A 14,497-nucleotide genomic window follows, 5' to 3' on the forward strand; every position below is an offset into this window, starting at 1 on the left:
TCATACTCCAGGACGTAGTTGTCAAAAGCATGTTGAGGGAAGCCATGAAAATAAGAATTATTAATGATCTAGCTCCACATAAGTGTCCCACCGAGCATGCCAATTTGTTCACCCCCTAAATTCGTCATGGGCCTCGAGGGTGGACAAGGAATTTACTTGTACAAGAAATTGGTGATTACGAGCATGCCACTACTAATTACCACTAATAGATGGGATTTGAAAGATCGAATGAGTGGGAGTGGCTCAAATCAAGGTTCTTTCTTTTCTTTAATGATAAGGACTTTACTTATGTGGAGAAATATAACAATATGTAATGGGAAGTTTGCTGGAAGTGTATATGATAAAGGAAAGTAAAGAAAGTAAGTGCGACTAGACTGGAAATATAAATACTGTAAGTGAAATAACTAATTATAATGGCAACAAAAATGTAAATGAGAGTACAAGGAAATTGACACACTACTCGAAAAAATAGCACAGCAAGGTATTGAATTGAGTTGAATTGTTTGAGTGATTGATTGAGTCTTCTTAATCCTTCTGCCTCTGCTTCTTTATATAGAGAATTAAGAGTAGTTGCTTTGCTGACTTCACATTATGGACACGAATTCCACTGCCCAAATCCACTTGCAATGAGAAAGCATGCAATTGTCTTGATTAAACAAAGGACTTGGCACAACTCCACTGCCGAAACAAAAAGGAAACAAATTATTTTGACGCCAAACCTTCCAACTTTTAATTTTTTTTTTTTTTTTTTTTTTGTAAACCCAAACCTTCTAATTTACGTAGCTAAATATCTTGCAAGTTAGCCTAATTGCACAACACACCCCCCCCCCCCCACCCACCCACAAAAATGCCAAAATTTAACTTTGACCCAAATAAGTGAATTTGTGTCAAATTTTAGCCATGAGGATCCTCCAATCACATTCTTTTATCGTATTTTGTGTAATCAGAAATCATTGTAAATTTTTTTATTTAAAATTGAATATAAACAGTACTTGACAAAAATTGGCAACACGACATATGATGAACAGATATGATTGGAGGATCCCCAAAATCCTCACAAAGAGGATCTGACAAGTATCCTGTCTCAAATTTTAGTACAAACAAACTATCACAAAAGTATGCCTGTTATAGTTTCCAAAAAAAAAAAAAAAGAGTTTGCCTGTTATTGAATGATGGATATATACTGTATATTGATTCATCTACTGCAGCTGCCATGCTAGCTAATACGCTATATATATATATATATATATATATATATATATATATATATATATAGTAGTATTAGCATATCAGCATATGCATACAAATTGCACTACGCAGACATCACATATATACCACGCACAACGTACGTACCACTCAGCTGCGTTGCGTGCGTACGTGCGCCTAATGATCGAGCACCACCAAAGACAAAGATGACGACATCGGAGGAATCCCTTGTTGATACCTGAAAACGTTGGTTGGATCAATAAGTGTTTTTGCTCTCACCAATCTGTCGTAGTTATTTAGGAAGTACTTTTCACCCCAATTCCTGGCAATTTCCACAGCGTCAGATTCATCATCCTTAACCAAATTATTATTTAAAGGAAACTGCTGCCGCATCATCAGTCCGAGGTCGAGGTCAACATAGTTGATATAAGCAGCCCTAGGACCCCATGAAACATACTCTGTCATTGCATTGTGGAATCTTCTTATCCATTCTATGTAGTCATTTATTTTGTGATTATCTTCTTCTTTCCATTCCACCAGGTACTGAATTGTAAAGAGGTTACCTTTTCTGTGAGGAAAGGCAATGGCTTCGCTGCTTATATCATGCATAACCCCACCATAAGGGTCTAAAATCACGTACCCTTTCGGCTCCTCCTCAAGTATTTCCAGGGCTGCCCTTATCCCTCTGTAAGAAATTGGGGTCCTAACGTAATCCGATTTCGCTTTGAAAAATCCCTTGCCTTGCAGATATCGATTTCTCAAGTCGGAAACTGAGCTTCCCTTACTTAGGCCGGAGAAGAACACGATGGACTCGATCCAACTCATTTCTGCGCAATCTTCTTCTGCAACACCCAAGTCACGAAAAATTTTGTTTAGGATGGACACGGCGCTGCTTCTTGGACCCAGATAAAACCCTTTGAACGTAGCTGATATATTAGTACTACTAGTAGCAGTAACGGTAGTAGTCTTGACCTCTGGCAACCCAGCGCCGACAAAGCACGAAATGTAGAAATCATCTTCCAAGTAAGGTGCGATGTGTTGCCACTTGTCTACCAGCTTTGCTACATTATGATTAAAGATTTCGTTGCCTCCTCCTCCTGCAGCAGTAGAAGCAGCTCTAGACACTACGAAACCAGTTACGACTTGTGGCACATTCAACAACTGGATTTTCCAAGCATAGACAATCCCGAAAACACCCCCACCACCTCCTCTAATTGCCCAAAACACGTCCTTTCCCATGCCTTGTCGGTCTAACAGTTGTCCATTTGCATCAACAAGTAGTGCATCCACCACGTTATCGGCTGCAAGTCCGTATTTCCTCGACATGAGTCCGAATCCACCGCCAGCAATATGGCCTCCAGCGCCTACAGTTGGGCATGACCCGGCGGAGAACCCATGATGATTGCTTGCTTGGGCAATCGCATGGTATGTCTCACCCAGCGTTGCACCTCCTTCCACCCATGCAGTTTCGGTTTCCAAATCCACCGACACACCGTTCAAGTTCATCATGTCGATGATCACAAACAGAGCTCCGTCTACAGCAACGGATGATGTCCCTTCGTAGCTGTGTCCGCCGCTCCTTACTCTGATTTCCAACAACCCTTGTCTGGAGCATGATACAGAGTTTATTAGCTGCTCAACGCTCTCGGGAAGTATGATGGCTACTGGCTTAGGAAGGGCAGGATCAGCGAAACGAAGATTTTGGATGGAAAAGTTGAGCAGCTTGTAGTAAGCTGCAGACTCATTTTCTGTATTAGGGAATGTGGTAAAGTTGTTGATGTCATGAAGCGTCAAACAAAAAGTGATTTGATCCGCAGGAAATTCAGCTAAACAAGGAACGAGAAGGCACATAATAAACAAGAGAGGGGATTGAATCGTGTATCGGTTTCTTTCTGCCATGTTTAGTTGCTACCTCGATTCGGGTAGATGAAGCAAGTGACACTATCACATTATCATGATATAAATGAATAGTCTATGACATGACCTCTCAGAATAAATGAATAAGTTTCTGGTTCGTTCCGCCATCCTACGCAATGAATCCTTAGGATTCATTTTCAATAGAATCTTATGCATTTACAAGTTCTGTCGTTTCCATCATTTCTTGATTAATGATTAGGTCTGAATTTTACAAGAGAGCCTCCAATTAAATTTATTCTTGAGTCATCCTTCTCAGTCTTTATTAGCTCAGGGCTCTTGATTTTTTGTTCTATACACGGATTTGTCTAATTTGGATCAATCAGTATTGATGCTTTATTACATTCCCTTTATATGAGATGACTCATAGACCTTACATATTGGAATTATATTTCATTAATGTTCTTTTTCTATCTTTCTCTCACCCATCCATTTATATGTGTACTTTATATTGCTTTACAACCCATAACCAAATATAACGAAATATAAGTCAAGTAAGTTCTTATTATTCCTAGTCTACAAATATCCAAATTTTGATGCCTAATATCCAAATTTAACATGTGGATGAAGCAGGTGACACTATCACATTATCATGAGTAACAATTGGAATATGACTCACATGTTGTGTAATATTTGGAACACGGATGACCTGTGACTTAGTTGTTTGTTGCCAATAAGTCTGTGTGAGGAAATTCCCTCTCAGAAAATACCACATGTCTAGACACATATATTATTTGCCTAGATACTTCAAAACACATAAACCCCTTATAGTTGGATGCACACCCTAGAAAAGCACATTTTGTGGTTTTGGTTTGAAACTTGGAGGTATTGTAGGGTTTTAGAAGTGGATAACAGGCACACTAAAATGTTCTCAGATGAGATATAACTGGAACACAATCAAATAATAATTCAAATAGAAATTTGTTTGATAATCGGGATTAGGCATTCTGTTGATAAGGTCTATGGCAGTTTGACAAGCAAATGACCATAATTGGGAAGGTAATTTTGCCGTTTGTAACAAAGTGATTGTAGTTTCAATCACATGCCTATATTTTCTCTCAGCCAACCCATTTTGTTCAGGTGTATAGGGACATGATTTTTTATGGGAAATACCTTTATCTAACAGAAAAGACTCAAGTTTAGTGGAAATGTACTCACCCCCTCCATCACTTGAAAGTTTTAACTTTTGCATTAAACTGAGTGAGTATATATGAATCAAAGGAAATGAATGTGGCAGAAAGGTCTGATTTATTTATTAATGGAAATATCCAGCACTATCTGGTACATTTATTAATAAAAGTGGCATAGTATCTTAACTCATCTACTGAAATACATGGTGCAAGACCCCAAAGGTCACTATGTACTATTTCAAATGGTACTATAGATTTATTGACAGTAGGCTGGAAAGGTAATTTACAGAATTTCCCTTCTAAGCAACTTTGGTACATACTAGGATTAAACTCCTTAGTACATGCTAGGTGTAATTTTAGTAACACAAGGGATACAATTGAATTGGATGGATGCCCTAACCTATTGTGCTATGTGGTTGAGTTGACAAGCTGGCCAAAAGCTTTGTGTTGCACAACAAATTGATTTGTTGCATAACCAGGAAGAGTTAGGGAGTGAATTGGGTTGAGTCCATTACTACACAAACCTTTGTATGGTATCATCCCTATGGTATTGTCCTAAATCTAAAAACATAAGGCATAAAAAATGAGTCAACAATTATTATCCAAGCAAATTCTATGTACAAAGAGAAGATTTTGTGTAAGTTTTGGAACATACAACACATAATTCAATTTAATTGGATGCACATAAGGTTTTAGAATAGTCCTACCAATATGAGAAACAGGCAAACCTTCACCATTTGCAATATGAATTGTTTCATTAAAAGGATATGGTGATGCCAAAGAGAGATTGTTAAGATCTGCAATCATATGATTGGTTGCACCTGAGTTAGTCAACCAAATATGTGGAGTGAACTAAGATAATGTCTGTGATAAAGGTTGAAAGACCATTGTATGCATAGCTTGCATAGGTTGAGGTGAAGCTTGAAATTGATTGCCTAAGAACTAAGACTAAGGAGAGAATCTTTGTGATGAGTAAGAATGCATCTAAGAGAACTGGGAATTAGAACCAGAACCAATGAAGTCGGGACCTTTCTCATTGTAGAAACAAAACCAGTGTTGTGATTAAATCTGCCATAGATTTGACACTTGGGTTTGTGTGGTGGTTTTAGATCCACAAAAAGCTACAGAGTGACCATCAACATTGCACAGTTGACAAGTGATCATTGGTGAAGCAGAAAGGTTGAAGGAATATTGATTTGGAAAATGACCAAGTACACCAGGAGATGGTGTTTGCAAAACATGTGTCTAAGTGGGATAGTATGATCTTGGTTGAAACTTTCGAGCATTTTCATTGAACCTGCCCTTGCCCATATTCTTATTGTTATTGAATTGCTTAAAGCCACCAGAGATAAAACCAGATTGTCTAGGCCTTTTCTAAGTAGAATTAGGGTGACTAGCCACCATAGTAGTCATAAAAGGTGCATTTTTTTTTTTTTTTGTCAAAATATATAATTATATTGATCAATCAAATATGAATATATACATTTGCATCTTCTGCTAAGATATTAAACAGAAATTCTGGTCCTAACTCATCCTAGCCAAAACGCCCGTCATGCTTATGAACGTACGCTGCCACCATATGCATTGCATTATTACATTGACGAAGAGTCATGATAAACTTCATTGACAGGAAAGAAAGCATCATAGACCAAATATTAACCAAATAAACCTCCATTGATACGGCCACTTGAATCTCCTTATTGGGCATTTGAATCAGCCCATTCGAATCGGTTTCCACCTCTAGCGCCACCCATGACTCCGGAAGACCACTTTGAATGGACATCTCAAGCCCCTTATGAATTGCCGCCGCCTCAGCCATAATAAGCGATAAATACCTATCCCCACCCTTCGCACCCGCCATCTTTGGAATCCCAGGAAAGTCCTGTAGTACCCACCCCACACCACATATCCTTGATTTTTTCCTCCAAGCCGCATCACAATTCAATTTTAAGCTTCTAAAGTCCGATTTTCGCCATCCATTCACAACACCCTCAGTCTGAAATTTGTTCCTTGCATCCTCCTGCCTTCTCCTTCGATCTCCCGCTCCATCATCTTCAATCGTAGCCGCATTAAAATCTGTAACCTGGCGCTGCCACAAATCAACAGTGATGTGAGGCAAAATTCGATTATCGTTAAACACAGCTTCATCTTACATCTCCAGTGCTCCAAAATATCCTGATCTTACTTTATACACCCCATTATTAGTATAGTGCCATATTTGGTGATTGTCACACCCACTTCTACTAATGGGGATAGCCTTAATAAGCTTCGCGAACTCAACCTCAAACAACTCGGACACAAAGCTGTGCCTTCCATTCTTTACTAAGATGGTCAATAAGCATATCCACCTTCGGTGCCATCCCCCTATGTAGCATCATAGGTTTAAAGGAATGAGGTTTTGGGATCCAAGGGTCTTTTGCTGCATTAATCACCGATCCATTCCCAACTCTCCACCGAAAGCCTCTCACCAAGAGTAGTCCACCAAGTAAAAATCTTTCCAACCCCAAGAAGATTAGTTTTTTCCATTAGCCTGCAAAAATGAGGTTGTACGAAAAATTTATCTCTGAGCATCTTCGCAAGCACCAATACCCTCCAACTAATCTTTGCAAGCATTGCCAAGTTAAAGCAAATCAAATCTCTAAAACCCGAGCCCCCGCTCCCTTTACTCATCGTCAGGTTGTCCCACGCCACCCAGTGACACCCATTCTTCATCGACTGCTTTCTCCATCAAAATTGAGAAATAGCCCTTTCCATTTATTTGCACGTACCAACCGGGATGTTAATTACCGAATCATCTGCGAAAAATAAATGTGTAATTGGCTCCACATCTGCCGAAACCTGCATACCATGTATCACACCATCCACTTCCTGCTTTTTAATATATGAAGAAAGCGCCTCCGCACAAATAAGAAACAAAGAAACAAAAATGGCGACATCGGATCACCCTGCCTCAACCTTCTCTTCGGTTTAATATATCCATACGGGGAACCATTTAATGACACATTATTTCATACCGTTGTAATACATTCCCAAATCCAACCACAAAATGTAAGGTGAAAGCCTAAATTCTCCATAACATTCAACAAAAAGCTCCATTCCACCTGGTCATATGCTATTGCCATGTCAAGTTTAACCACCAAACTCCCATCCACATCATCTACCCCTTGTTTGAGTGAATGGAGAATTTCATGCACCAGCAATATATTATCATGAATTTGTCACCCCGGAACAATAGCGGACTAAGTAGGAATAATTACTTGTGCGATCACTCATTTCAATCTCATAGTCAACACCTTAGCAATAATCTTATATAGAACATTGCACAACGAAATAGGTCTCAGTTGGGTCATTGATCGTGGGTTCTGGACCTTTGGGATAAGCACAATATTAGTATGATTCAATTTCTCTAGTAGCTTCCTCGAATGATGAAACGCTTTGACCATACGAATAATATCTGCACCCATAACCTCCCAATTGTCCTGAAAAAAGCCTGCAGTAAAACCATCAGGACCAAGTGATTTAGTCGCCGGATTTTGAAAAACAACACTTCAGATCTCTTCGTCAGAGAATGAATGAATAAGCTCTGCGTTCTCAGAATCCCCCACCTTCTGTTCAACACTTTGTATGACCTCCCCTTCACTTCTAACCATATCAAACGTAAATAATTCTTCAAAGTAAGAAATAGCCACATGTTGTAAATTACAAGGTTCATTCTGCCAAATTCCGTTTTTATCTTCCAACCCATGAATTCTATTACTCATTGTTCTTTGTACCGTTTGGGCATGAAAAATTTTCCTTTTTTTTGTCACCCTCCCGTGACTGCGTGTTCCGTGATTTCACCTTCCAATATTTCTCTTCCTCATTTAATGCAACCTTCAATTCCTTCTCTTTAGCTCTAAATCTTTCATGCGGCATCAGTCCATCTACAATGCCCCTCCTTATCTCATCCCTGATTTTTGTAATGCGCCGTTGGGAATTTGTTCCTAAATTCTTTTTCCAATCGTGTAACCGCGTCCGAGTACCCTTCAACTTCTCACAAATTTGAAATGCTAGTGACCCATCAATCTTCTCCTCCCATGAATCCGATACAAAAGTATGGTACTCCTGATTTTGTCCCCCAACATGAATCATAGAAAAACAGTCTTGGCGATCGACCCGTTGGGCCATCAGATAACAGAATAAGCATAGAATGATCATACCCCTCAAGTGCCACATGAGATATTTTAGCTCTTGGAAACATATCAATCCATCCCGATGTGGCCACCCTTCTATCTAGCCTCTGTTGAATCAGACCATCATCTCTCTTATTCCTCCAGGTAAAAGGGTGGTCTTCAAGACCCTAATCAAGTAGTCCGTTAGATGCCAAAAAATCCCTTAAGTCCCTTGCGCTCGCCATGGAACGGTAGTTACCCCCTTCCTTTTCTTCGTCATCAACTATATCATTAGAATCTCAGATCACTAGGCACTTCCCGTCCGTATAGCTTATTCTTTTCCGGAGCTTTCTCCATTGATCTTTCATCTTCTTCTCATCCATGCTTGCATACACCGCAAACATCCGCCAACTCTTAGGATCCATGTAATCACCATCCCCAAGTTCTATAAAATAACTATCGTTTTTCATAATCAAAATCCTTGCACCCTTTCTCTGAAAAACACATAGCCCGCCTCCAATACCTATAAAAGGTGCATTTGTATTGGACAAAATGATGACTTCCTCAATAGGTAAATGAGACCTAAATTCCTTCAATGAAATAACATTCTCCCTTTCCTCTTATAACAATTTGAAAAATATTGTATTCTGCTGGTAATCCATTCAATACAAGAATGACAATATCTTCATCAGCAAAGTACGCCCCAGCAGCAGAGAGGTAGTCTTTAGCCTCCTTGATCCGTTGCACGTACTGAGCAGTGGAATCAGATCCCCTTTTAATGTTCTGAAGATTAAACTTCATCTGAAATATGCTAGTCTTAGAAAGAGTGGAGAATTGCTCCTTCAATCGAGTCCACAAATCCTTAGAACTAGTGTTGCCAATCACACAGGACATAGCCACTGAAGATAATGAAGTAGTGATAAGCTGCATAAGTGTCCTATCATGCATCATCCAAACTAAGTATGCATCACAATTTGTGGAAGGAGATGAATTCGAGGAATTTACACCAAATTCTTTAGTTAAAGATGAAGTACGAGTTGGACAGGGATGAGAACCATCCATAAATCCCATAATTCCATTACTTTCCAACAGTAGTTGCATTTGGAAATGCCAGTTCAGGTAATTCGTAGCATCAAGTTTAACATTCGCAGATGTAGAAATTGAAGACGCAAGTGCAGTTATAGGAAGCAACTGTAATTGAGAAGAGGTAACCATTTTTCCCTTGGAAAATCAAGAACACAACAATTTTGTAGTTGTGATTTTACCTCACAGACTCACAGCAAACACTTTGTGTGCAAGAATCGAAGTAGTCGAAGAAAACAGAAGCAGAAACTTGACCGCAATATGCTAGAAATTGAAGAAGGCAAAGAGATGTCAAGCAAATACGTTGAACGGCAGTAGAAGATTTAGAGAAGACAAAATTGCAGAAATCAGAGTTTCGTAAGGCTTGGATCGAAGCTTTAGCTGTGAGCTTCAATGGCGATCGCTACCATTTTAATGTATATACTATGAAGTTGTAAGAACAATGTTGCCGAGAGAGAGAGATGAAGGCTTAAGCTACGTCTTTGTATTGATTCCTTAGTGACGAAGTTATTACATGAATGAAGTACTTATACAATTCCCTAGCTTCGAACAAACTAACTGCCTAATACCTATCTAAGATTTAGACAAGTGTCAACATCTAAAGTGTACAATCACTAATACTATATCTCTATCACCAATCACTCTGCATGCCAAATCCTTTAGCCGCTTGAAATCCTTTGAAATAGGACAAAAGCTTTCCACGGGCCTTTATCACATCAATCTTCGCTTTGCACTATGATCCTATCCCTTACCCCATCATCACCTGCTTTCTTCAGGCTGGACTCTAAGATCCTCCATGTGCGCGAAATACTGGAAGATATTCTCCCAATACACTCAAAACTCTTCAATACGAGGATCCCGAACAGACCCGAGGAAGAAAAGTCCATGATTTCAATCTACACTCTTGAAGCTCATTTTAATATTTTCACAAGATAATTACTACAATAGTCTTAAAGAAATATCTAGAAAAATATGAGAAACAAACCGATAATGCATAATCGGGTACAAACTTGACATTTTTTACATTCCAACCATTTTCATTTCATGGATTTTTCATTGAGTGGCCTTCATCAATAAGTAGAATTTGTTCTTCTTGGGTGGTGGGAGAAAGAGTTCGTTTTATGGAGGGAATTTGACACATTTGATTTATTAACTTTCGCATAGTTTTCTCCAAAGTTTTGTAGCTTTCCTCCATCCTTTCTAAACACTTGGTCGCCTCTTCGCTGTATTTGGTGCTTGCCACTTGGAGTTTGGACAACTTCTCCGCTAACTTGCCCATATCTTCATTGTAGAGCTCTTCGTCCGGATGACCATTAGTTGGGATCTCATATATTTGCTCTATGTACTCATTGGCAACACTTTGATACTCAAAGCCATTTGTTAGCCTATCATAGTTTCTATGAATGTGTTTATTATAAAAAAATGATAAATTTCACCTAGCGTGCCAATTTGTTCACCCCCTAAATTCGTCATGGGCCTCGTGGGTAGACGGGGAATTTACTTGTACAAGAAATTGGTGATTACGAGTGTGCCACTACTAATTACCACTAGTAGATGGGATTTGAAAGATTGAGTGAGTGGGAGTGGCTCAAATTAAGGTTCGTTCTTTTCCTTAATAAAGCCTTTACTTATGTGGAGAAATATAACAATATGTAACGGCAAGTTTGCTGGAAGTGTATATGATAGAGGAAAGTAAAGAAAGTAAGTGTGACTGGACTGGAAATATAAATACTGTTAGTGAAATAAGTAAATACAATGGCAATAGAAATGCAAATGAGAGTATAAGGAAATCGACACTATTCGAAAAAATAGCACAGCAGGGTATTGAATTGAGTTGAATTGTTTGATTGATTGGTTCAATCTCCTTAATCCTTCTGCCTCTGCTTCTTTATACAGAGAATTGATAGTAGTTGCGTTGCCGACTTCACATTATGGAGACGAATTCCACCGTTCAAATCCACTTGCAATAAGAAAGCATGCAATTGTCTTGATTAAACAAATCACTTGCAAATTAGCCTAATTGCACAAAAACCCCCCACAAAATGCCAAAATTTGACTTTGACCCAAAAAAGTGAATTTGTGTCAAATTTTAGTACAAACAGACCATCACAAAAGTATGCCTGTTATAGACCAGTGATGGATATATACTGTATATTGATTCATCTACTGCAGCTGCCATGCTAGCTAATATGCTATATATATATAGATATAGTAGTATTAGCATATCATCATATGCATACAAATTGCACTACGCAGACATCACATATATACCACCACGCACAACGTACGTACCACTCAGCTGCGTTGCGTGCGTACGTGCGCCTAATGATCGAGCACCACCAAAGACGAAGATGACGACATCGGAGGAATCCCTTGTTGATTCCTGAAAACGTTGGTTGGATCAATAAGTGTTTTTGCTCTCACCAATCTGTCGTAGTTATTTAGGAAGTACTTTTCACCCCAATTCCTGGCAATTTCCACAGCGTCAGATTCATCATCCTTAACCAAATTATTATTTAAAGGAAACTGCTGCCGCATCATCAGTCCGAGGTCGAGGTCAACATAGTTGATATAAGCAGCCCTAGGACCCCATGAAACATACTCTGTCATTGCATTGTGGAATCTTCTTATCCATTCTATGTAGTCATTTATTTTGTGATTATCTTCTTCTTTCCATTCCACCAGGTACTGAATTGTAAAGAGGTTACCTTTTCTGTGAGGAAATGCAATGGCTTCGCTGCTTATATCATGCATAACCCCACCATAAGGGTCTAAAATCACGTACCCTTTCGGCTCCTCCTCAAGTATTTCCAGGGCTGCCCTTATCCCTCTGTAAGAAATTGGGGTCCTAACGTAATCCGATTTCGCTTTGAAAAATCCCTTGCCTTGCAGATATCGATTTCTCAAGTCGGACACTGAGCTTCCCTTACTTAGGCCGGAGAAGAACACGATGGACTCGATCCAACTCATTTCTGCGCAATCTTCTTCTGCAACACCCAAGTCAGGAAAAACTTTGTTTAGGATGGACACGGCGCTGCTTCTTGGACCCAGATAAAACCCTTTGAACGTAGCTGATATATTAGTACTACTAGTATCAGTAACGGTAGTAGTCTTGACCTCTGGCAACCCAGCGCCGACAAAGCACGAAAAGTAGAAATCATCTTCCAAGTAAGGTGCGATGTGTTGCCACTTGTCTACCAGCTTTGCTACATTATGATTAAAGATTCCGTTGTCTCCTCCTCCTGCAGCAGCAGAAGCAGCTCTAGACACTACGAAGGCAGTTACGACTTGTGGCACATTCAACAACTGGATTTTCCAAGCATAGACAATCCCGAAAACACCACCACCACCTCCTCTAATTGCCCAAAACACGTCCTCTCCCATGCCTTGTCGGTCTAACAGTTGTCCATTTGCATCAACAAGTAGTGCATCCACCACGTTATCGGCTGCAAGTCCGTATTTCCTCGACATGAGTCCGAATCCACCGCCAGCAATATGGCCTCCAGCGCCTACAGTTGGGCATGACCCGGCGGAGAACCCATGAAGATTGCTTGCTTGGGCAATCGCATGGTATGTCTCACCCAGCGTTGCACCTCCTTCCACCCATGCAGTTTCGGTTTCCAAATCCACCGACACACCGTTCAAGTTCATCATGTCGATATCACAAACAGAGCTCCGTCCACAGCAACGGATGATGTCCCTTCGTAGCTGTGTCCGCCGCTCCTTACTCTGATTTCCAACAACCCTTGTCTGGAGCATGACACAGAGTTAGCTGCTCAACGCTCTCGGGAAGTATGATGGCTACTGGCTTAGGAAGGGCAGGATCAGCGAAACGAAGATTTTGGATGGAAAAGTTGAGCAGCTTGTAGTAAGCTGCAGACTCATTTTCCGTGTTAGGGAATGTGGTAAAGTTGTTGATGTCATGAAGCGTCAAACAAAAAGTGATTTGGTCCGCCGGAAATTCAGCTAAACAAGGAACGAGAAGGCACATAATAAACAAGAGAGGGGATTGAATCGTGTATCGATTTCTTTCTGCCATGTTTAGTTGCTACCTCGATCGGTTCCTTAGTCAATTTTTGAAGCTGTATATATGCATATGGTACCAAAAGAAACAAAAGAGGTGGATTTTAAATTTTAATGTAGAAGAAAAAAAAAATATGAGAATAATTACGTTATACAATCAGGACAAACAGACGAAGAGATCAATGTAAGGGTGACATGCATGCGGCCGGCAATTGAATAAAAATTTGTAAGTTGAACCAAGTAAAATACTTGCTTAATTACCATATTCTTTTCAGAGACTGATTTTCACACAATTTTTAGCCATTCACACACGTCCCTATGTATTCTTGAGTTGACCAATTAAATAAATCAAACGGCAACATGCAAAATTAAACAAAAGTGTGCACAAGAAAAAAAAAATTGTGTTCATCATTTGCCTTTTCACAGTGCCATACTGGAAAGGGACAAACCTGAACTAGTTTGTATGATTAAATAGTGGTTAAACTAGTTAGGTGGGGGAGGGGGGAGAGAGAGAGAGAGAGAGAGGGAGAGAGAGACATATTTTTAGCACAAAAGTATGAAAGGTTAGAAAATGTCCTAAAATTTGCATGCGACAACATGCCGGCCAACCAAAGGGTCCGAAGCGTGCCCAATTCCTACGTCGCCTCCTGTGTTTTTATCTGAAAGATATGCATGTACATGTATATGTGTATCCATACCTACATGGTTACATACACATCTCTAAGCATATGGACAGTTTTAAAACAGAAGTTCTCTTGTAGTAATTCTGTCCTAGGCTCCTATCTCATCTAAAACGCACATACATGTGTGCTCGCGCGCGCACAAACACAGCTTCAAGAGAGACTAGTAATGCTGGTGATGAACAATACAGACCAATGTTTGTGATGAGACAATGAATAACAGACGCGCTTATGTTACGTGTGACAATTTTGGAGACTAAAACAGTTGGATAAACTGCACCACAAATTCAAATTCAGGATTTCAGAATAA

The 14,497-nt window shown here is 39.6% G+C and overlaps 1 protein-coding gene and 1 pseudogene across 1 annotated transcript; both read right to left on the bottom strand.

Annotated features, from left to right (window-relative positions):
- Nucleotides 1-1,350: 1,350 nt before the first annotated feature.
- On the bottom strand, nt 1,351-3,105 carry LOC137727678 (berberine bridge enzyme-like D-1). The gene has a single exon (XM_068466503.1). It carries the CDS (start codon nt 3,103-3,105, stop codon nt 1,384-1,386), a length of 1,722 nt encoding a protein of 573 aa, XP_068322604.1. The 3' UTR covers nt 1,351-1,383.
- Nucleotides 3,106-11,806: 8,701 nt separating this feature from the next.
- On the bottom strand, nt 11,807-13,523 carry LOC137727700 (berberine bridge enzyme-like D-2; annotated as a pseudogene).
- Nucleotides 13,524-14,497: the final 974 nt, after the last annotated feature.

Source organism: Pyrus communis, chromosome 3, assembly GCF_963583255.1.
Source record: "Pyrus communis chromosome 3, drPyrComm1.1, whole genome shotgun sequence".
Taxonomy (NCBI): Eukaryota; Viridiplantae; Streptophyta; class Magnoliopsida; order Rosales; family Rosaceae; genus Pyrus; species Pyrus communis.

Excerpts from the sequence above, each read along its gene's own strand:
- LOC137727678 (XM_068466503.1), bottom strand. The coding sequence starts at position 3,105 with ATGGCAGAAAGAAACCGATACACGATTCAATCCCCTCTCTTGTTTATT.